The sequence below is a fragment of the Spermophilus citellus genome (assembly GCF_964194105.1).
Source record: "Spermophilus citellus genome assembly, chromosome: 17".
Lineage (NCBI taxonomy): Eukaryota > Metazoa > Chordata > Mammalia > Rodentia > Sciuridae > Spermophilus > Spermophilus citellus.
In genome coordinates this window covers 29,377,577-29,400,722 of record NC_138199.1, presented here as the reverse complement: position 1 = coordinate 29,400,722, position 23,146 = coordinate 29,377,577, and the positions used below count along the sequence as shown (strand labels likewise).

General features: G+C 48.7%; 1 protein-coding gene across 2 annotated transcripts in view; it reads left to right on the top strand.

Annotated features, from left to right (window-relative positions):
- The window catches only part of ABR (ABR activator of RhoGEF and GTPase), a 192,626-nt gene that overhangs the window by 31,904 nt on the left and 137,576 nt on the right, over nucleotides 1-23,146 (top strand). The window contains exon 1 of one of the 2 annotated variants that reach the window (XM_081272942.1): nucleotides 13,808-14,398. The exons of the other annotated variant lie outside the window; for it this stretch is intronic. Coding sequence (XP_081129068.1) covers nucleotides 14,338-14,398 — 61 coding nt within the window. The 5' untranslated portion in view covers nucleotides 13,808-14,337. Of the gene's footprint in view, nucleotides 1-13,807; nucleotides 14,399-23,146 lie in introns of those variants that run through there. 2 annotated transcript variants of the gene reach the window in all.

Genomic DNA, 23,146 nt, shown 5'->3' with positions numbered 1-23,146 from the left:
CAACCCCAGCCCCAAGATGGAGAAATTTTTGTGCACAGTCTACAGAGCCCTCTGACTATAAGAATGTGAAGATACTGTTGTATGCATCCCCGGAAAGGCTGAGAAATGTTAATTGGGGTGGTGCATTTATGGGTCACAGTACACCCCCACCCCTGTCTGAAAAATAACTAAATAAACTTACAGAAAAAAATAATTCAGTGAACTTAAAAATAATCAAACAACAGGGGCTGGGGTGTAGCTCAGTGGTAGACTGTTAGCCTAGCATATAGGAGGCTCTGGGTTCATTCCCCGGTATTGAAAAAAAAAAAAAACTTAACAGACTATATACTTCACACCCTCCATGTGGCTTTTTGATGATATACGAAATGCACACAAATGAGCAAATGACAGGATGCTAATTGCAGTGTGGCTTCTGAACCAACAGCTTGAGTGTTCTTCATAGCAGGACCTTTGCATATTTCAGCTGTTTCCTCCCCTCTTTCCTTACACCTGTAGAGCAAGAGAGAGGTTTTGTTTTCCATAACAAGTTATCTGTGACTGGACATTCCAGAGCAAAGTCCCCTACCTTTACCAACTCCCTCAGAAGAGTGTCCAGTTAAGAGAGGGTACCTTATGCTAGGACCCAGGCACCTTTGTTTGTAGACTTAGGCAGGACAGATGGGAAGTCAACTTCTGTTAGTCCAGGGCCCATGCTCTCCTTGGCAAGACAGAACCTCTTCCTTTTTTTTTCAGTCCTAAAAACCACACTAGAAATCTTTAGCAGCTCTGCCTTGGGTAGATATGCCCACATGTACTGATGTGAGGTTGATAGTCTGTGCAGGAAGACAAAGTTCCTTGAGGGTCTGTCAGGAAGTGGCCTGCTTGCATGTACAGATCCACCTGTGGCTTCTGAGAGACAGCAGCCGAGAACTGGGACCCCTGGAGATGAGGATGATTCTGGGTGGCAGCTTCCTCATCTCTGCTTTCTTGTGGTGGGAGGCAAATAGGGTCTCTATAAAAGCAGCTCCTTTGCCTCCAGAACAAAGCAGCTCAGCTCCCTGAAGGGCCCCTCAAGAACAAAAATGATGTCCTCATGTGTGCCAAGGGCTGGGGTTGTGGCTCAGCGGTAGAGCACTCGCCTAGCACGAGCAAGGCCCTAGGTTCGATCCTCATAAAAAAACAAATAAAATAAAGGTATTGTGTCCAAAAAAAAAAAAAAAAGAAAAAGAAAAAGAAAGAACTAACCAAGCAGAGGCTCTCACCAGCCAGGTGTAGCAATACATTCCTGTCTCTGGCCTGCTGTGTGGCTTTGAACCGACAGATATAGGGTGCATTTGCCCCAGAAATAAGGGATCTGAGGAGCAGAGAAGTCTCAGAGCTCAGGTCCAGTTAAATATTTAGAAGACTCAACCTGGGAACTGTTTTCTGGGGAAACTGAAAAGTCATGATCTCATTCAGGCTTGTGCTTACTAGGCTTCTCCCCAAGTGAGTCAAAGCTCCTCGGTATGTTGGCTGTAGCAAGTGAGGAATCATCACCCAAAGCCTGGGCCCAGGACTTCCTAACGCACTTCCTGCTGCTGGTGGCCTGTGGCTACTCTCATGTGACAAGCATGTGACTTCCTGGAGGAAAGAAACTTTCATAATCAGATCGAAATAGGAAGCTGGAAAATAGCTCAGTGGGGCATGTAGGGATGAGGCAATGAGTGGGGAAAGGGCTTCTGCAGGGAACTGAAATTCCTGGCTTTGCTCTTCTAAAACACACTGAGGCCACGAGAAGGAGGTGAGGATGAGGAGCCAGGTTTCACCTGAGTCACATCTAAGATCTGAGAAGGCCCTGGAGTTGAGGCTTCTGGGTAGCCTGAGTCAGAGACCCAGTGTCTTTCTGTCTCCCACTAGTCAAACTAAAAGTGGACATGGGATTGACCTGGAAGAGGTGGACAGGGCCAGAGATTTGAAATCGGGCAGCTTGAAGCTCAGGTTGTAGGAGCTCAGCACCTCCAGGCATCCCCCTCTGCATCCCAGAGTAGGAGGTCTGGGCATGTTTCCTGGTGGCTCTGAAATAGCAATGATGTATCTCAAAATACTGCCTGGGCTGGGCAGGGATGGGGGCTGCCTCTGAGGAGTGGGGAAGGGGCTTCTGCCCAGGTGGCTCTGCAGGGAACTGAAGTTCCTGGCTTTGCTTTTCTAGTTTCTGTGGGTTTCTCAGAACAGGATCCTTCCTTAAGAAAGTGAATCTGTCATACTTCACCACATAACACATTCTTTTATCTTCTCCTAGGGCCTTCACACCCCCCACCCCTTCAGACCACCAAGCAGAGAAGCTTCCAGAAAGTTCTACATGTATGGGTATTCTTCTTTTAGCCCAAGGCAGCAGATACATGAAAGTTTGGGAAAGGGATTGAGTGAGGCCAAATATAGAGCTGATGTCCTCGTGTGTTCCTCCTAGACATTAACTGAGGGATATTTACCTTTAAAATGTTCCTGAAAAGGGTAGACAACATGCTTAGCCTGTAGGAGGCCTGGGTATTTGATCCCTAGTGTCACCCCTACCACCACCACAATAACAACAAAAACTCCTTAAAATACACACTCAGCTGAGCCTGCGTCAGGCTGGGTACTGCCTCTGAGATGTCCCACGGACTAGTTAACTCACCAGGTACCCTCCAGGCACAGGCCTCATGCTCAAAGAGTAGTGCAAAGACCCTAGATCGCATCAGATTTCAGTTGAGGAGGAAGAGCATGGAAATTTGTCTTTGTGTCTTGGCCCTGCCACTTCCCCTAGAGAGTAGCTTTGAGAGATCTGAGGATAAATTCGCATCAGACTCATGTTCTCCTGTAGCCATACTGCCTGGAACCCCAGCTTCTGCCATGAGTGACAAGGGGGCCATCTGAGGAGGATGCTTGCTGAAGCTTTGTGACTGGTAGCCAGACCAGAGTGTGAACTTGACTCCACCACTCGCTGGAAGTGTGGCCTTGAGCTTCTTCTGTAAAATGAGAGTAGTGATTGTGTCTTCCACCTAGAGATGTCACATAATAAAAAGGAGGGAAAGTAATGGGTATAGGCCTAGAATATAAGTGTCCTTGATGCCGGGGAGAATTAAAATGAAGTTAAATGAAGGGCTTTCAGTGAACCCAGGAAGGAGAGGTGGAACCTTAGTTTTGCTGTGCATTGAGGAGGAAGGGATGTCCCAGAATGGCTTCTTGATAAAGACAGGGAAAGACTGCAAATTCTGTTGGGTCTTGGGCACACATTCAGTTAGCAACTCTCTGTTCTTCCCTGATTCCCAAAAGAACCTTCTCCAGGCATCCATTCCCCAATTTTGCTTCCACTTGCCTCCATTTTTTTTTTTTTTTTTGAGACAAGGTTATACTATGTTGCCCAAGCTAGTCTCAGACTTGTAGGCTCAAGTGATCCTCCCACCCCAGCCTCCAGAGGAGCTAGGACTCTGACTATATACCTGCCTGGCTTTCCCCTCCCTATTTTGCTTCTATAATTGCTTTTGCTTTCCTTCTTCCCCAGGGTGCCCTAGCTTCCAACTATCATTTTTTGTCAGTGAAACATTAAGTGTCTTTTCAGGCCCCTGGTCAAATGCCACTTTATTCAAGAAGCATTTAGACTAGGTATGGTGGCACACACCTGTATTCCCAGTGACTCGGAAGGCCAAGATAGGAGGATCCCAAGTTTGAGGCTAGCCTCAGTAACCTGTGAGGCCCTAAGCAACGTAGCAAGACCCTGACTCAAAATAAAAAAGGGTTGGGGATATGGTTCAGAGGTTAGATGCCCCTGGGTTCAATCCCTGGTACCAAAATAATAATAATAATAATAAAAATAAATAAATAAAGCATTTAGGTATTAACTCAGTTGGAAGTGGTGACCCCTCATAACACACTGTTCAGACTACTCTTGACCCATCAGGCACTACCTGGCCTTTTTGTGATTTCTGAGCTTATCTCAAATTTACATTCACTAGCAACCTGGGCAAAAGAACCCTATCTTATACATGGCTCATGGAAAATTCAGTGCTAATAAATAACATTTCTAGCGCTCAAAACCCATTAAACTTTCTGGAATACAGTAACAGAGGGATGGAAAAGAGGAAAGTTTTCCTCTCCCTTGCCAACTGCTTCATGGTTTTCCATCTCTTAAAGAACCTTATGAGGGGCTAGGGCTGTAGCTCAGTGGTAAAGCACTTGCCTTGCATGTGTGAGGCACTGGGTTTGATCCTCAACACCACATAAAAATAAATAAAGATACTGTGTGTTTATCTATAACTAAATAAATATTAAAAAAAAAAAAAAAACCTTCTGACTTGTATCTCTTCAAGAAAATCAAGGCCCAAAAAGGGAAAGGGAGCTACTCAGACACACAGCAAGTTAGTAATGAACAATGATTTGTTGATGATCCTTTTTTTTTTTTTTTTATAGTGGGGATTGAACCCAGAGGTTGCCTAAGGAGGCCCTAGGTTCCATCCCTAGCACCACAAAAAGAAAAGAGGAAGTCCTCTTTGCTAAACACCAATCAGATTAAGTTTCCACACTGTGGATACCATAAACATGACCCTGGGGATTAAAGTCCTGCCTGAGTTCCAGGGAAACAAATCATATTCAAACCAGGTCCCCTCATTTCAGAAGAGAGGAGAACCCTGAGAGTATTAGTATGATAGAACATCTTTACTAGGTAGATGGCAGGAAACTTAGAAGACCACCCTCCTGGATTATTGACCTAATGGCCTGAGGAGATTTTTCCAGGATATCACAAACTGACAGCCCAAGAAACCAGAACCTGAATAAATATTGAGGGTTTTATTCATTTCTTTGTTCTTGTGAAGGAAATGTGAAAAGGAAACTTTTTCACTGTTTGCAGGCTCTCAGAAGACCTAGTGAGTCTGGACTCTGAGGCCTGCCCAGTGGTCACTATGGCTCAGTGCAAGCAGCAGCTGCAGAGGGTCTTCCTAGCCCTGCCTGTTTGTTAGGTCCTTGGGAGGGCAAGGGACCAGAATTTGTTCCATCATACTTCTTCCATTCTGACCTGAAAAGCAAGATTGTTTGTCTGGTTGGAGGGGCTATCATGAAAAATGGTTGCATTAAAAAAGTCATCTCTGGCTGGGTGTGGTGGCACCCACCTGTCATCCCAGAGCCTCAGGAGGCTGAGGGGGATTGTGAGTTCAAAGCCAGCCTCAGCAAATTGGTGAGCCCCTAAGCAACTCAGCAAGACCCTGTCTCTAAATCAAATACAAAAAAAAAAAAAAAAAAGGGGGGATGGGGGACTGAGCATGTGGCTCAGAGGTTGAGAGCCCCTAGGTTCAATCCCCAGTCCAAAAAAAGAAAAAAAAAAAAGTCATCTCTGGAGAGTTGGTGAGTTCCAGCTTAAGCCTGCAGCATCCTGGGCAGAAGAGTTCATTGTTGCTACCAGCAACCAGCATCTTCTTTCTCTCTCAGATGACAGGAAGAAACAGGATAGGCCTGTACCCAAAGACTGGTTTTTTTCCTCAAGGAGAACTACATTTTGCCTCCCTTCTCTAAAAACAAATTGCATTGCAAATTCGGGACAGGTCTAGGAGAAGGATTCCAGGAATTGAGACTGAAATTCCCTTAGTGGTCTGAATCTTTTCTAGGTTTCTATTCCATTTCCATCAGAGCCTGATTGGACACAGCATTGAATGCTGGCTGCTTAGCAAGTGAGCCCGGTGCACACTGGGGAGATTTTAGTTGGAGTTTTTAGGTGAGCAGTTAGAAGATTAAGAGGAGCAGCAATTGTCCTGCCCCAAATCTGATCCTAGGATTCTCTCTCTATATATATTTTTTGAGTCTTCCCAGAGAACATGGCCACAGGACATCCCAACCAATCCAGACAATCCTTTTCCAGTTGGTGGAACTGGGCTAGCTAAAACAACTGTACCTCCTCACTTCAGGCTTCATTTACATTGACTCATTCATTCATTAGAACCAGTATTCGAGCAAGGTGCGAACAAGAGAGATATAGTTCCTGCCATCTTAGAGCTCTTGGCCTAGCAGAAGAGATAGGTACTGAATTATTTATAAAAGCACCAAGAATTTGGAAGGAGAAAAGCAGGCCTCCCTGTTCTGGTGGTTAGGGAAAGCTTCATAGAAGTGATGTTTCAGTTAAGACCAGAAGACAGATGTTCAGGCAGAGTGAAGAAAGAGCTCCCTCCACCCCCAGCCAGGTACTGAAACTCGAAACCACTGAGCCCTTTTTACTTTTGAGGTAACTTGCGATCCTCCTGCCTCAGCCTCTGGAGTAGCTGGGATTGCAAGAATGCACCATTGTGCTCAGCCAGGAAGAACATTTTCACTAGAGATATCAACCTGTGCAAAATTTCTAAGGCAGGAAAGGGTAACAAAAAACCAAAACAAACAAACAAACAAAAAGGCAGGGGGGAGAGCAAAGAGAAGAAGATGCCACATGAAGCTGAAAGGGGTGCAGAGGCCAGGACACAGGGCCTTGTGGCCATCCAAAAGATATGGGAGCTGGGCACAGTGGCCCATACCTGTAATCCCAGCGTCTCAGGAAGCTGAGACAGGAGGATTGTGAATTCAAAGCCAGCCTCAGCAATTTAGTGAGGCTCTAAACAACTTATTGAGACCCTGTCTATAAATAAAAAATAAAAAGCGCTGGGGACAGGGCTGGGGTTGTGGCTCAGTGGTAGAGTGCTTGCCTCACATGTGTGAGGCACTGGATTTGATTTTCAGCACCACATATAAATAAATGAATAAAATAAGGCTCATCAACAACTAAAATATATATATATATATATATATATATATATATATATATATATATATATATATATAAATTTACAAAAAAAAAAAAAGCTGGGGATGTGGTTCAGTTAAGTGCTCCTGAGTTCAATCCCCAGTTCCAACCCCCCACCTCCCAAAAATAAATAAATAAAGATACGGGAGGCTGGGGTATAGCTCAGCAGTGCAGTGCTTACCTAGCATGCATAAAGCCCTGGGTTCTATCCCAGCACTGCAATAAGGAAAAAAGGATATGGGTCTTTGTATTGATGGCGGTGAGAAATCAGACTGGTTTTCATAAGGGTAGCATGCCAGATTGTTTTATAGAGTGTTTAAACTTTTTCTTCCAGTTGATCTTTGTGTCTATGATGTGAGCCTCTTGAGCCTGGGGCTGCTTAAACACCAGACCCAGCTCAGATGTGACCACTGGGTGGCTTTCACTGACCACCTTGGCCAGAATCTTGTCCTGTTCCACTCTCCCTTCATTAGAAAATGGTTGTTGGTTTTTCCTGCATCCCCTGGCACTAGACTGGGCTCAGTTCATGAAACCAAGCTGACCAGCCCAGGACAGGGCACAAAGAGCTCCGAGAAGAGGAAATTAATAGTCACAAGGTTTTATGATCAGAACCTGAAAGTGCATGCCATGTCTGGGTGCAGTGGCTATACTTGTAATCCCAGTGATTCCGGAGGCTGAGACAGGACAAGCATAAGTTTGAGGTCGATCTCAGCAACTTAGTGAGACCCTGTCTCAAAATGAAAAATAACAAGGGCTGGGGATGTAGCTCAATGGTAAAGCAATCCTGGGTGCAATCGTTAGTATAAAAAAAAATGTTCAGGGTCATGATGAGCCATTTGGGCTACAGACAAGTATGTGTGCCTTGTTTCTAGGGAGGGGCAGCTAGAACATTGGATTCCCTCATAAAGGTGACCTGAGCCAGATCATTTCCCCACCCCTAAATTTGGTGATTTTATTTAAGGAGGATCCCTAAGGTGGCATAATAGGGAAAAGAAGACTGGGGTATGAGTTTGTTAAGGAAGGATCTTCAGTTCTCCCCACTCAAATATATAAATGTAGTATTCTTGACACTGTTGGCATTGAAGTCAGAAATTCTTTGGGACAGTCCTGCATGTTGCAGGACATTGTAACATCTCTGGCTTCTGCCCATCGAATGCTAGTCACTCTCTAGTTGTTGTGATCACTTTAAATTTTCCTGCACATTTTAAAATTCTTTCTGGCAGGGCAATATCACTACACCTTCCCTAATTGAAAGTCACTGTCTCAGTGATGAAGTCAATAATGATATGTTCAGCAGTGCCTCAAGGGAAGTCCCCCCATTTGAGAGGATCTTACTGAAGATTTTGTCTGGTGGGATGGGTATTCCCCTTCTCCTTACTCTCTGAGACTTCTGCTTCTCCTGACTCCCCCAGCCCTGTTGCTTAGAATAGTAACCTGCAGCCTTGGGCAGAATTTGTTGAGAAGCTAAAATTTGAATGCAGTCAGGAGCAGAACCTTGTTCTGTTCTTTTGGGCCACCAGATGGCGCTTGAGAGCCCACCTCTCTGCCGCAGGACGGGTGTTGGCAAGAGTTGACTGCAGAGGGAACTTGCCTTAAAGAGGTCCAGTTCTTAAAGAGATATTGTCACATACTGACTTGCTCTACCATTAACCTCAAAGCAAGACTCCACCACTAGCAAGCACCACTGGCCAGTCTCAAACGCTCCTTTGTCTTCATTTTCCTGGATGTTGAGCTGCCACCTCCTGGAGGCGGTCTCCTTGACAGCCTGCAGCCCTGGAGGCTACTCCTGGGCCTGATGGGGACAGGGCCAGCTTGGTGAGTGGCGTCAGAGCTCCTGGCAGAGCAGCGCAGGGCTGGGATGCATCAGCAGAACTCTGGCTGAAAGAATGGGGAGCACAGCCAGTTTCAAGGCAGTGGCGACCATAGGAGGGCAAAGGGCCAGCTCGTGAGTTCTGAGCTCATCTTGGACATGTTTCCCTGTGTCCCTTGTAACTGATGAAATTGGAGCCATTTAACTTGGTCTCTGGGTTTGGGGGTCTTGGAGAAACCTCTTGTCTCTTCTTCAGCTAGCATCTTTCCAAATGCTGATGAGGATTCAGTGGTAAGTAAATGATGGAGGGGACCCAGACCCTGCTGTAGAGCCCTCTGATGGGCTCTAGGGAAACTTTCATCACCATGAGATGTTTGGTGGTGATCCCTGGGTGGTACAATCTAAGCAATATCAGGTGAGAGCCATGTTAGCTGGGGCTTGGCAGGAGACCCTCCTGAAATTGCAGCTTGATTTGTCTCTTCTAAGCCAGCTGCTCTGTGCATGATACTGAACTTGCTGTGGCCCTGGCTGTGAGAACAGGGCTTGAACTCAGCCCTTGGGAAATGTATGGGTATGTGCGGGAAGTATCACTGCTGCTGGGACCTGTGCCTTCTCCTGGCAGTGATGCTGAGGGAGGCAACAAGGAGTGAATGCAATTCCCTGGGAATAAGGTCTACATCTTTCCAGGGGCTACAGATCTTTCCCATGATTCAAGCTGACACAAAACTTCAATAGAGAAATGAACAGGGGATGACTGCAAATTAATTATCCGGAAATATCGCTGTCTGCTGGAAAACCAGGAGGCTTGGAAGAGGCAGGAAGTAAGAGGTTAAAGGACAGAGTCTTGGGCCAAGCCTTCTCCCTGACTGGTGAGGGGATTTTCTTCTTTCCAGACCCAAGGGGTGAGGGTGAATCCTAGAAGAGTAGATGCTGCTTTACTATACCAAAGAAAAAGAAATGAAGCAAGGAGTGGAAAGGAAGCAAAGTTTATTAGTCTGCTACTACCGATAAGAAGTCTGGAGTCATCTACCTGACCCATATGGTGCCCATATTCTGTAGATGATAGAGACTGGCATAAGGCATAGAGGCAGTGGGGTTTGGCAGAGCCTGGCATACAAGAGGCTGCCATTGGATTGTGTCCTGCTTGTCTCCAGGGTCATCTGCCCTGTTGTAGCAGATGTGGTTTTCTTTGGGAAACAGTTCTCTTTTTGTTTTATTCTCGGTGGCCCTAGGGGGTTCTGGAATAACACTGCCTTGCCTCCTCCTGTAGCTCGGATCTCTTCTTCCCCCAGTTTAACTTCATTCTGTTTTTTATTCATTTGATCACTCTTTACAGCCCAACACAGAGCTATACACATGGACTCTGGATTCAGACTCGGTTCATTTCCAAGTGTCTCCATCTGCTAGCTGACCAATGTCTTAGCCTTTCTTCTTCTGTGAAACAGATGATAGTAGTGCCTGTCTCATTGCCTTCTATGAGGATTAGGTAAGATAATCCACATAGAACTACAGAGTAGTGCCTGGCGCTTACCAAGTACTCAATAAATATTAGCTGTTCTTAATTTTACTTATTCAATATGCATTATTGAATGCCAGTCTGTTGGGCTTTTGACAGAGAGCTGATCTGGGGGCATAGCATGGTGACAACTGCTTTGGAAGTCTATACCAATGTCATTCATCCACTGGGCTGGGTGCTGGGTCCACTCTAGTGCAAAATATACTGACCTGGCTTTAAAGAACAGATCTGCTGGGAGGGTGCAAACTCTCGGGTTTTTAGTCACTGGAGTCTGTTTTTGTTTTTTCGCCTGAATGTGGAGGGCCACACACCCCAACCATACCTATGCATCCAGCTTCTGTACACACTGGCTTTCTCTGCCTGCCCCCAGGCTGTGGACAACATTTGCCATCAGTGACTGTTGGGTGATCAAGGAAGCAGGGACTCCTGTGTCCTTCCTGTTGTGCACAGTGGAGCTGGGTTGTTGCTACCGTGAGAAGGGAAGAAAAGTGATGATATACAGTTTTACTGCTGTTTTTGTTTTGTTTGCCATGCTAGGGATTGGAGATATACAGTTTTGATTCTAAAATCATCCTTTTTTTTTTTTTTTTTTTGTCATTCTGGCCAAATGATTGGTAAAATATTTGGTTGTTGGATGGCAACATACTGCTCCTGGGAGTAAAGGTCAGGGCTACGGCCTTCAGAATGGAATCTATCATCTCCTTCCTGCTAAGCCTCACATCATCAGCCCAACATTGCTGGCACTGTAACCAGCCCTTAAATCCCTGTGAGGGAGGAGTGGGCAGGTCACCACGGAGATGGAGGAGCTGAGGACAGCCTGAGTGCAGAGGCTGGAGGGAAGGCTGGGGAAGATGGAGAGCTCTGGCCCCAGGGGCTGGACAACGGACTGATTAGTAGGGGAGTGGAGGAGGTGGTTGATGGATGCTGACTCAGTACCTTGGGGTGCACGGGCTGGTGCAGGCACTTAGCTGAATCAGGGAGGTCTGTCTACAGGAACACCTTCCTGCTGCTCTGACAGATTGGGGTTGATGGCTGGGGTTAAGAGCACTAAGGGTAGCATTCCTTTAACTCCTCCGTTTCCAGGTGTGTGGTAGGGTTTCCCCAGCTTCCCCCCTGCCCTCAGTGCCAGAGATCTGAAGGCAGCTGTTCCAATTTCAAATTGCTATGGTATTCCAAGGCCCATTCACTCGTTGCAGTAGCCAAGGTTAGAATCAGGCTGTGTGGTATTAACACTGGAGGTCATCCTATAAGGCATCAAGAAAATCTTGAAGTAACTACCATTTTCTGAGATGGGCATCTACAAGATAGAACGAGGCTAGAAAGTTTTCCTAGAAGGAGGTCTTACCAATAGACCAACCAACATTTCCAGGGAACTTCAATACCCTGTGTTTAATAGTCAGCTGACAGTGTACAGCATGTACATTGTTTAAGCAGACAGCTAGGGTCCAAGTCTCAGTCCTTGCCAGTCTGGGTGGGTTATTTAGCTGCTCAATGCCTTAATTTTCTCATCTGGAAAATGCAGAAAAACTGGGATAACAGTGGTGCTCATAGTGAGATCATCCTTGTGAACAAAACTAATGTCCAAGTTGACATTTAGTGTCAGATATTAGAAATATTGCCACCCAGTATTTCTTTTTTTTTAATATTTATTTTTAGTTGTGGTTGGGCCCAATACCTTTATTTTATTTATTTATTTTTATGTGGTGCCAGGGATCGAACCCAAGGCCGCACACCTATGAGGTGAGCACTCTTCCGCCGAGCTACAACCCCAGCCCACCACCCAATATTTCTAGAGTTTTCCCTCTACCCTACATTGTGTTATAGAGGGGAAGGCCCACGCAGGATTGGACAGAATGGAGGGAAAAAGCAAACTATGGCAACGCTAAGGAGAACAACTGCAAGATTTTAGCTTGAAAAAAATGCTGAAAATAGCTTGTTCAAGCCTTTGTAGATAAAAATGTAAAATGTATGCAAATGTATGTGACTCACACAGAAACACATATCCACGGCCTCCTCACAGCCAGTGCCGGATGTGACCATCAGGAAAAATCCCCGTGGTGTGGGGAGAGGGTCCAGGCAGTCTTGGTGGTTGTTGTTGTTGGGGAGGGAACAGTGCCATGGCTTTCCGGGGCTGATAATCAAGGATGGCTGCAGCTCATGCTCCTGCTTCTTCCTCTCCTTGGTTCTGCCTTTGCCTTCTGAGAGTTCCATGCAAGAAGAGAAGCCCGAGGCCCCTCTCCCATCCTCCGCCTGCTTCCTTGGAGAGCCTACTTGCTCCTTCTCTCATCCTGGAGCTCTATTTCTGGAGCTTCTCATTGGAGATGCATGGCTCCCTCCCTGCCAAGCTCCAGGTGCCTGTTTGGTGCTCCCAATCTTATGTGCCAGTCAGAGATGATGGGAGGGTGTCTGCTGAGCAGGGAGGAGCAGCAACACACAGCGCTGGAGCCTGAACCAAGAGTGGTATAGGGTGGGGGATGGAGAGCCAAGCAGACACAGGGAGGGGCTCATATTAGAAAATATCATCAGCAGCCACCTGTAGAGGCTTCCACACCTCAGAGCATCTTTCCCTGCACCTCTCAGAGGCTCAGTCCAATCCACAATGAACTGGTATCCACCATTTCCTTTGGGCAGCTGTGGAGGCCTGTGCCCACGCAGCTTATGGGACTGGGCACAGCCTTCCTCTCAGGGTCTGCTTCTCCCCTTAAGAACTAGATCTGTATGTTTGGAATAATGAGGACCCCCCCACACACACACACACACACACACTGCCACCACCAAGTTCAGTGAATGCTAACAACACTGCCAACCACACAGGCCAGGGTGAGCTTAACTTCATGTAGACTTTGGGTAGAACTGGATCATGAAGGTTTTGCCCTTAAGCTGCCTGAGGACTGTTCCATTATTAGAAATGTTACTATCCTGGTAAACAAATGGTCTAGTGCAGGGCTGCCTTGGTGGGCCATGCTGCTTGGTTCCCAGGGAGTTCAGGAAAGGGTGAACTCCTCTGCTGCCCTAGACCACTCTAGCCTGACTCACCTCCTCTTCAGTCACATCTCCAGAGTGACTACAGGACCAAGTCTGTGGGAAAGTTGTCTTGTGTCCCATAGAATTGACACACATGAGGCCCTACCCCCAATGTCTTTACTGCCTTTGAGGGGGTCTTTGTTAGGAGGAATTTTGTCCGTTCTCTGAGGCATCTTGACCCCAGACTTCCCTCAATTTAGACATGATATTTCATACATGATAGGCCTCCTGTGCTGCCTGGAGAGACGCCCAGAGAGGGCTCCTGGAGTTTGCCTTCCGGGTTACTTCTAAGGGGCACTTCTGAGAGAGAGAGAGTCGATCCTCCACTACCCCTTGTAGCTTTCTCCTGCTTTTCTCCAGAGCCGCCCCCTGGTGTGTAGGGCAGGAACCGATGCACTTTAAGGTCAAGGGTAGCTGAATAGATGAGGCACTGCTAAGGTTTGGAAGCCAACAACAGTCTTTGGGCGGCGGAGCCTAACCGCCGGCGCGCAGGACTTTAACCCAGTCAGCGCCAATCCCCAGACTCGCCTAGGGGAGGGGCCTGGTAGCCGAACCAGCCCGAAAACTGCGCTTGGAGATCCTGGGGTGGCAGGTGATGTCACCCCTGCGGGCCCATAGGTCTTCCCGCGGCACCTAGTCTGCGGGTTGCCAGAATTCTGCTCAGCCCAACGAGTGCAGGGAGGGGGAGCCTGGGTCTGTGCCGCAACCCGGAGACCCCGCCTGACCACTCCTCGCGCTCGGACTCGCGCCCCTCTTCCCTGGGCATCGGTGGGGCCGGGTGCCGCTGCCCACACACCCACCGGGTCCGGAGGCGTGCTGCGGTTGGGGGTGGTGGCGCTCCGGAGCCTCACGCGGATTGGTCGCGGCCCCCGCCCCCCGCCCCTGGGCGCCGCGTAGCCCGGGGGAAGTTGCTAGTTGGCCGGCGAGCTGCGGGGCCGCGGCGCTGGGGATCTGCAGCGGTGCTCTCCCTGGCCGAAGCGGCCCGAAGGGTTCCCGGGGACACTCGCCCGCCCTCGCCTCCTCCCCAGCATCTCCGGCTCTTTCCTCCCAGCTACCTGTTTCCCAGCCTCCCGACCTCCACCCTGCGCTTTGCAACTTCGGCCTCCGGGTCTGGCCGCCCCTCCAAGCTCCCAGCCCGCCCGCGCCCTCCCTCCTTTGTTGTGCGATGAGGGTCGGGTTTCCGATCTGACCGAACCACCGCCACCGCCGCCGCCGCCGCGCGGAGCCGCGGGCATGGAGCCGCTCAGCCACCGGGGCCTGCCGCGCCTCTCCTGGATCGACACTCTATACAGCAGTACGTGTGCGCTCGGGCCGGGGAGACCGGGAGGGAAGGGGCTCAGCGCCTGGCAAGGAGCCCCGACGGCCCCGGGTCTTAGGTGCTGGGCTCCTCTGGGAGCTCGGCGCGGCTAGGGGCCGCGGGCATCCTTCACTAGGTGCGCCGCGGACTGGGAGGCGGGAGAGCTGCGTGGGATCCCCGTGATCGGCTGAAGATGGGGTCCCCGAGATTGGCTGCAGATAGGGTCCCCAGAGTGGACTTCAAGGGAATGGGGACAGTGGACCAACCAGGCTAGGGAGCTGCTTCACCCCCGCCCACCTGTTGTGTAATCCAGCCCTCTACAGCCCTCAGGAAGAGGGGAGCATCTTTTTTTAGGGTGCTACCTGGGCTCCCTGACTAGCGGTTTCTCTCTCCACACTGAAGAAGAAAGGCCATTTTGGGAAATCCTTGGCGCTCAAGTTTACCACCTCAGGAATATTCCGAGGCCCGATGTGTGGTTCTGGGCGAAGGTGGGATTGATTGATTGGGTTGGGAGGAGACTGTAAGTGCAGATCTCCTTGGGGGCCTTTTGGATGAAGAAGCTGAAAATCCCTGGTTCAGCAATCTTCCTAGCCAGCCTCATCACCACCCTATCCTCATCACCCTCCCAAAAAAAGGGGAGGGGGGGGTAAAAAGCCCTTCTCGGGCTCTCCACCCCCTCGCAGCTCCCAAATCTGCCTCGATCATGTGATTGCTCTTCCTTGGCCGTGGGGGATGTGTAACTGATCACTGGGACTTCCTGGGCACTGGAACTAAACTGGGAGCTGTCACCACCCGCACCCCCTGTGGCTTAGGTGGCTAAAACAGAACCGCCTCTTATCCTCACCCTTCCCTTGAGACACCTTCTCCAGGTGCTTTCTCCAGATGCAAGAAGAGGGTCCTTGCTGGCCTCTGAGGAAGATAGTAAGTAGATTGCACCCTTCTGGATCCACTTGACTGAGACCCTCCTTCTCTCTTACAACATCTCCCAGCTCAGAGTCCTGAAGCAGAAGCCCAGGGAGGCAGGTAGAGCCAGGGTCTGAGTCTGGACACTGGATACCATACAAAAAAGACATTTTTATTGCTTTTTATTTTCAAGGACGTATTTAAGGGTCAACCTGGCTCCAATTTCTTGATAACAGTCATATTGGGAGGAGGGGAAAGGTGATAGCTTGAGCTCCAAGGTCTAGCCCTGAAGGCTGTGCAGTACTCAACACCCAGCCTCTTCTCTCTGCATCCCCTTGAATCCTGTTTTATTCCCCATATCTCCTCCCCCCACTCATCCTACTTTCTTTGCTTGCCTCCTCCCAGGAGCTCCCCTTATGATGGTTCATTCTGCTTTGGTTTTCTACATCAAAGGGGCAAAGCTGGACCCCCTGGGCTTCCATCCTGGGCCAAGCCCAGCCATTCCATCTGCTCCTTTCCCTGCAGAGGTCAACTTCATTGAGTGAGGGTTAGAGCCCAAGGTTGTGTGGCATGTGTGTGTATGTGTGAATGGGGACACACATCTGTTCAGAGGCCTGATGCAGATCAGCTCCTGGCCTGCAGGAAGGATTAGTGACCTCTGCTTAGCTGTGCTTTTGCAAATAACAGTCATAACAATGCCTCATATTCACATGCTGCTTATGTTCCTGGATATTTCTGGCTTTTTGCAAAACCCAGTACTGGTTTCTATTTCCCAAAGCATTGAATCCTGTGGAAACTCACCTCTGTCTTTCTCTCTGTGCTGAAGAAGACACCCCTCCATCTCCCCCCGACACACACACTTTATTATTTCCAAGTGGCTCTCCCCCCATACCCAGCCTGGATCTGAGATGCAAAATTGCCTGGGGCTGCCTTGAGAATTCCTGACCTGAGGAATGTCAGAGGAGGGAATTAGGTCAAGAACCTCTTTGGGATACTGTAAACCAGCCTTGACTCAGGCAGACTGGCATCTGAACTGCACCCTGGTGCTGCCACAGTGGCCTCTGGACCTCTGGTGCAGCTGGATGATGGGGTGGGCAGGGGGCACTGACTTGGCAGCAGTGTGAGGAGTTCCTGCCTCCCTCTTCAGAACAGCTTATTTGAGAGCCCCATAGCATGAGGCTTCCTGGGGTGGTGCCGTGTAGTCATGTTTGGGCTGTAAGCCATCAAGTTTCCTCTTGACAAGAGCCTAAATTAAAACAAATACCCGGGCTGTCATTTGCCTGGCAGCATGGTTTTGTGGCTCCCAGAGGAAGTTCCTTTGCCTCTTGTTTGCTTAGGAGGCTCACAATCCTGAGATGGCAAGCCCCCACAAGTGCCAGATCATAAGGAATTATTAAGGGGGTGCACCCAGGGCACCTGGAGTGACTTTTTAGAGATGCAAATGATGCAATGATAGAGGCTCAACCTTAGCATTGCTCCAGAGCATCTCCTCAACACCTCCTGTATGCTAGGCACTCTCTGCCACTCTCACCAAACCTCACAACTCTGAGTTCACAGATTCGGAAATGGAGGCCCAGTAAACTTAAATGATTTCGCTCAAGGTCACATAACTGATGAATGGCAGAGCAGGAATTCAGATGATATCCTAGGATAGTGAAGAGGACTCTGAGCTTCAGATATGTCTGAAATTATTCAAGACCTTGAATGGTAACATGGAATGGAGATGTGTTTGTATCTCCACTTGTCTCTTCAGTTCTCTGTTCCAGTTCTCCCAAAAATGGTCCAGCAGGGTAGGTGGCTCTAATGACCCTGACCCCAACCTGTCCCTGGTCTCTTGCAGGAGCTGGGGGCTGGACCTAGAACCCAGGAAGGGATGGCTGAAGCTCCATCGTGGCCCTCAGGGGCTCTCTGCTTCTAAGGTGCCAGACTGCACACCAGCAGCTTCTTGCCTTTGGAATTCTCAGACTCCTCTTTCAGCATCTGTGGCAGGAGTGTGTCCGCTTCACCATAGGTTGATGCACACAGAGAAGGGGTGGATGGCAAATGCCCTCTCTCCCTTATGGTAGAAGTCCTGAAGGACTGGGGTAAGGATGATTTGTCTGACTCAAGGATATGGGTTAGATTCCAACTCCCAATGGGATCTGGGACTGATTAGAGCAGGGTCCTGGGCTCCTGGTAAAGTGGCAGGTGAGGGTGCCATCCATCCCAAATTCTTGTCTCTACTACTCTTTTTCCTGAATTAATATAATAATGCCAACTTCATTCCTTGATACCCTGTCTAGTCTCTTTTCCCTAGGGTTGGTGAGACTCTCTTTGTGGGCTGTTTTCTTATTCTTCATAAATTCTCTGTATCTTTCACCAACCACACTTTCCACTAGATGTTTAACACCTCTTAGTTGGGTTCTGTACCCTGGGATAAGACTGGACTAAATTAAGTTCTGTTGAGTAACCCAAAAATGAGGGGTGCTCTGAAACTTTCTGTGTCCTTCCAAGTGGAGACAGCCCTCCAGACAGATCTGGATTGAGACATGTATACTCCAGGCAGGCTTGTCATTTGGCTGCTTTTCAAATGGCCAGGAGTTTTTAGGAGAGGTCTCTTCCTTTGCTATTTCAATCTCTTTGTTTTTGTACTGAGCAACTCAGGACTCATCCCAAACATATCCATCCCACTGAGCCATGCAAAAGCCTGTAGTTTCTTGGACCTCATAGAAGGCAGAACATGACCATCTGTAGTTACAAGAATTCTGCCTTTTGAAGCCAACGTCTCTTACCCCAAGCAGCGTTTCCAAGGGATATTTCAGTCTCTCGTGATATTTTTCATGCCTCTTAAAGACTGAGTCCCTATGCATGGGCCAGGGAAGTATTTGAGGCTGTGAGGATACAAACACATCTCCAAATGACCATGAGCCTGCCTCAGTTTCATCTTAGTGCTACACTTGACACACCAAGGTCCAAGCCACTGGTACTGTGTGAACTTCATCAGAGCAGCTCATTCAGCCAGGCCACATTGGACAGCCCCTGATGTGCCAGTGAACACCTGCAGATAGATGCTTTCTTGTGCTCTGAATAGCCCCAGTAATTTATTCCTTCTTGTCAACACCAGCCCATAATTGTCATGGTTGCTGGCGTCTCAGAGGTGGGGCTGGCAGAATAATTAAGTCATCTGCTCAAAAAAAACTTCTTGTTGTTGTGATTGTTGCTGTTGTTGTTCTTTGGGAAAAGGAAGAAATGACAGGAACATTTGTAAGAATTAACAAGAAGATACTCTGGGAGGCTGGTTAAGGGAGAATGGGAAGAAATTTCATTCTGCCTCTCTTAAAGGTAGGATGGAAGACTTGGGCTATTCTCTGTCTGAGATATGGTCTGCTTCCTGGTGTGGTTCTTGAACCCTTCTTGTAACTACTCCTCTGTAAAGTGAGGCTGTGGTGTCTCTCGTGGGTGTTGTGTGGATTAATTAGTTAATGTTTATAAAGTGCTTTGAAGATGAGTACTATTGAACTGCTCAGCCATCCAGCTCGTCATAGTCCTCACCACTGAACAGGGATCCTTTTTCAGATGAGTTTGGAAGGGGCTTGGAAATGGCAAGAGGGTAGATAGGAACAGAGAATTGGACCCAGGGCCTTGCACATGCTAGGTGAGTGCTCTACCAATGAGCCACACTCCCAATTTTTTAGGAGGTTCCTAGCTCAGTTCTCGGGTATAAGCCCCTGATAGTTTTTGGTTGAATGAGTATGAGAGAGAAGTTCTGGGGCCATGGCTCCTTTAATTCCTTACTCCACCAGACATCCTAGAAACCTGTTTGCTGGCCCATTCACAAGTTTCCTGGTGTGTGGATTTGGTAATTGTAGTAGCTTATAGTGGAGTTGGAGACCCCCCCCCAAGGGAGTCCTGCTTTGCTAGGGCTTGTGATTGGAAGGCTTCACTGCAGCATTTCCTGTTGCAGCTGTTTGATTCAGCTGGAGCCCTTTGAGGGCAACCTGGAACTAGACAGCTTTAGGCAGATTCAGGACAAATCAGTATCCTGCCACCTTCAAGGCCCTTGGCTGTGGCAGGCTAAGGAGATGCGCAGGTTAATCATTACCTTGTTCTACCTACAGTGTCTTGGCACTTTCCTCCACGGGCTTTTTGTACCAATGGGAGAAGCCTGTGCATAGAGCCTCCTCTATCACAGTCTCCAGGGCTGCAATAGAAGAGGCTGTTTTTGGTGTTAGGGATTTAGATCAGTGGCTGAGCACTTGCCTAGCATGCACAAGACCCTGAGTTTGGTCCTCAGCTCTGGCAGCAGGGGTGGGGGGTGTGGGTGGGTGGAGGTGGTGGATGAAGATGTTGTTTGGGTTTTTTTTAATATTTATTTTTTAGTTGTACACAATATCTTTATTTTGTTTATTTATTTTTATGTGGTGCTGAAGATCGAACCCAGGGCCTCGAATGTGCTAAGCGAGCACTCTACTGCCGAACCACAACCCCAGCCCTGTTTGTTTGTTTGTTTGTTTTTTAATATTTTTAGTAGTAGATGGACATAACTTTATTTATTTATTTTTTATGTGGTGCTGAGGATCAAACCCAGTGCCTCCCATGTGCTAGGCAAGTATGCTACCATTGAGCCACAACCCAAGCCCAAAGAAGCTGTTTGTGACATGTGACCTTGGCCTGACTCAGATTGCATTTCTCAGGGTAAAATATGGTCATTTGGAGCCATGGGTACCCCTGGTTGGGACTGTTCCACTGTCTCTGAAGCTTGGGGAGAACCTGTTGCAGACTCTGAATGGGGAAGAGGAAAGAAATCAGGGGAAGGGGCAGAGTAGAGTCCCCATACAGAGGTTGAGGACACTTGCCCAGTCTTCTCCCTTTCCAAGTCATTTGGTGAAGAGACCTTTAAGGCAGAACCAACTGGTACTATGCCTATTTGTAGGTGGGGGCAGCCAGTTCTCTGTCCCCAGATTCAGATCCAATTTTGTCTCCCTCAGTTTTCTGCCCGCATACTTATTTCCTGACTTCTCCTGCCCTTCCTTCTCCACCACACATCAGGATGGAAAAAAAAAAAAATGAATATGAGTTTACTGGCTATACAGAAAGTATCAGAGTGAGTCTGGCCTTTAGGAGACGGGACTAGATAGGGTGAGCTCTGTGGGGACCCAGTTGTTCAGGTGCCATTCTGCCCTGCCATGTCTCTGCCTTACTACTGATGGCTTCATGTCCGTTTAGTTCATAAGTGACGTGGCAGATGCAATTAGGTGAGAAAGATCTGCAGAAGAGGTTGGATGGTTGGCAGTCTCAGGTGGAGCATGGCTGAAGGAGTCCTTGTCACTCCAGGCATGGTGGCCATTGGCCTCCCTGGATGCCGGTAGAGCTTATGCTGCCTAGAGAAGGCCCAGGATTGACTAGGGATCTGTGGGTTTATTTAGGTCAATTGGGGAAGGATATGTCTATAATTGCCTTCATGGGATTGAAGGGTTGATCCTGTTTGTGTGCTGGGCTAACTCCTTCCTCCTGGGCATTGCCTCCTGGAGAGCAGCAAGGGTTTAATGGATCAAGATTGTAGAGGCCAAAGATGCTGTGTAATTAAGCCTAGTTATCTCCCTGGCTGGGGGACATGCACTCCCCATAGCAGCAATTGATTTCCTCATTTGTGGTCACCCCCAGCTAACTGCACATTATCCTGGGTCTAAACAGCCTACGAGCCATCTTTTGGAGTTAGTCTTTCTCTTCAAGGCATAGTTTGGGAAGAAAGACCCCTCTAGGAGAATCTTAGGATCAGGGTGGCAGTGTCTTTTGTGTGATAGGTCACCAGCAGTCTTTGAGGATGGTGTCTGTTTTCTGTAGAGGGGCAGGGAAACCTCATCCTTGGGTCTCCCAGAACCAGTGGGCCCCATAAAAAGAAGTCCATCAGTCCTGTGGAGTTCATAGAAAATAGATTTTTCTATTTGTTCTAGAAAGAATGGAAGTGACTGGAACTTTAATCATCTCTACTCTGTTCCAGATGTTGTGAGAGGTACTTTCTGTACATTATCATAAAACTCTAAAAAGGATACCTTTTATCATCCCCCATGATATAGATAAGGAAACCACGGCTCTGAGATGTTCATTTATTGCTGAAGGTCTCCCAGTTTTTGCTGGGCCAGACCTTAGGTCCCTCTGACACTATAGCCCACTCAGCTTCCAGCAGCAATAGTGATTCTAGCCACCACCATTGAGCACCTCCTATGTGGCAGCTCGGGCCTAGGCACTTCGCATGTTATCACTTGTCCTTCCATCCCTATCCTCATGAGGCGGGAATTATTTTCTCCATTAGATGGGGAGGAAACTGGGACTCGAGGAAGTTAAGAATTTGATTTAAGGTCATGGAGCTGGAGCACAAGCCAGGCATTGAGCATCGGGCTTGCCTGACTCTACCCTGTGCTTTTCTCCCACACTCTGGCCTTTCTTGGCAGCCCAGTGAGGGCCTCTTGGCAACTGGTATTTCACTGAGGTTGATTGATCTGGTTCATCTCTAGCCAGAATGACAACTGCAAAGACTGTGTCTTGACTCCCCGCCAACCCGTGATATGTGGGCAGCTCTCAACCCCCAGGTGTCCTGTTAGCACCCACCCACCTGATGCCACCTCTATTCCAAGATATTCTCCCCACAGTCACTCAGAGTCCACCTCTCAGCATTAACCTCGTTGTTCTTGGGATTATTGGCAAGAAGCGCTGATTATTAATGCAAGGGAGAATGGGCTTTGGAGGTGGGGATGGGGTGTCGCTAGTGCCCAGTTTCCAGAGCAAAGTGGGGCCAGGGCCAAGGAAGTAGGAACTGGAAGAGAGGACTTGGCAAAGCCCAAGGATGCTGGCCCTGCTCTTTGGCTTTTAAAATTCACCTCCACAGTTTCAGAAGAAAAATACAGCCCTCAACCATAAATCAGGCCACTGAGCACCAAAGTCTCTTGCCTAGGCCTGGAGCCTGTTGGGCTAAGGTCTGGCCGCTATGTCCGAACTCACCCAGGCATGGCACATGATCCATGGGGTGGCATGGTGCAGCGCCTCCAGTCCCACTCCCCTCCTCCACCAAGACCCCTGCAACCTCAGAGAGCCCCTTTGGAGATCCTAGTCCTCTGGGAGAAGTGTGAGCCTGGGCGGCTTTGTCTAGCAGACCCTGCCTGTGGCTGGGGTCAGAAAGGCCCAGTCAAGATGGGAGGCCCCATTTCACCAAAGTATGTGAGTAGTGAGACTGAGGGAAGAAGCTTCCCATGAGCTGAAAACCAAATCAGGAGGGTCGGAGTGGAGGAGGTGTGCCCCGCACCTCCATTCTCTTCCTTTCCTCTTGCTGCTCAAAATTTCAGTAGCTGCTCACTTCCTTCTCTGAGTCAGCAATATTTTTAGGAGCCCCTGCCTTGGTTGGGTATAGGGACCCAAGCGCCACTCCCTCCCAGTCACGTGTCCTTTTTAGGGAAGCATGTTTGGAATCTAACCCTCCTCTCCTCACACCACCCTAAACCTAGCAGCTGCCTCCCTTCTGGGACTCCAGCTCTGCTCCTGCCTCCCAATCCCCACCCTCACCCCTGGGTTCCGGAATGTAGCCAGACCAAAGGCTCAGCCCTGACAAGCTTCCCGCTCCAGGTGCCACCCTGTGATGCTCCCCACTCCTCACCCGCACAGAGCTTTCTGCAGGTATTCCTGCCCTTCCCCTCCACTCCCCGGCCCCTCCCCATCACTTCTTTTCCCTGAGTCCTCTCTCAGGGAAGACTCCTGACTCAAGGCTGCCCCAGCCCAGGAGAGTGGAGAGGCCAGGAAGGCAGATCCTAGCAATGGGCAAGTCCTGCCCCTCCAAAAAGGGCATATTGTCCCTTTCATGCTTCTCCCTAA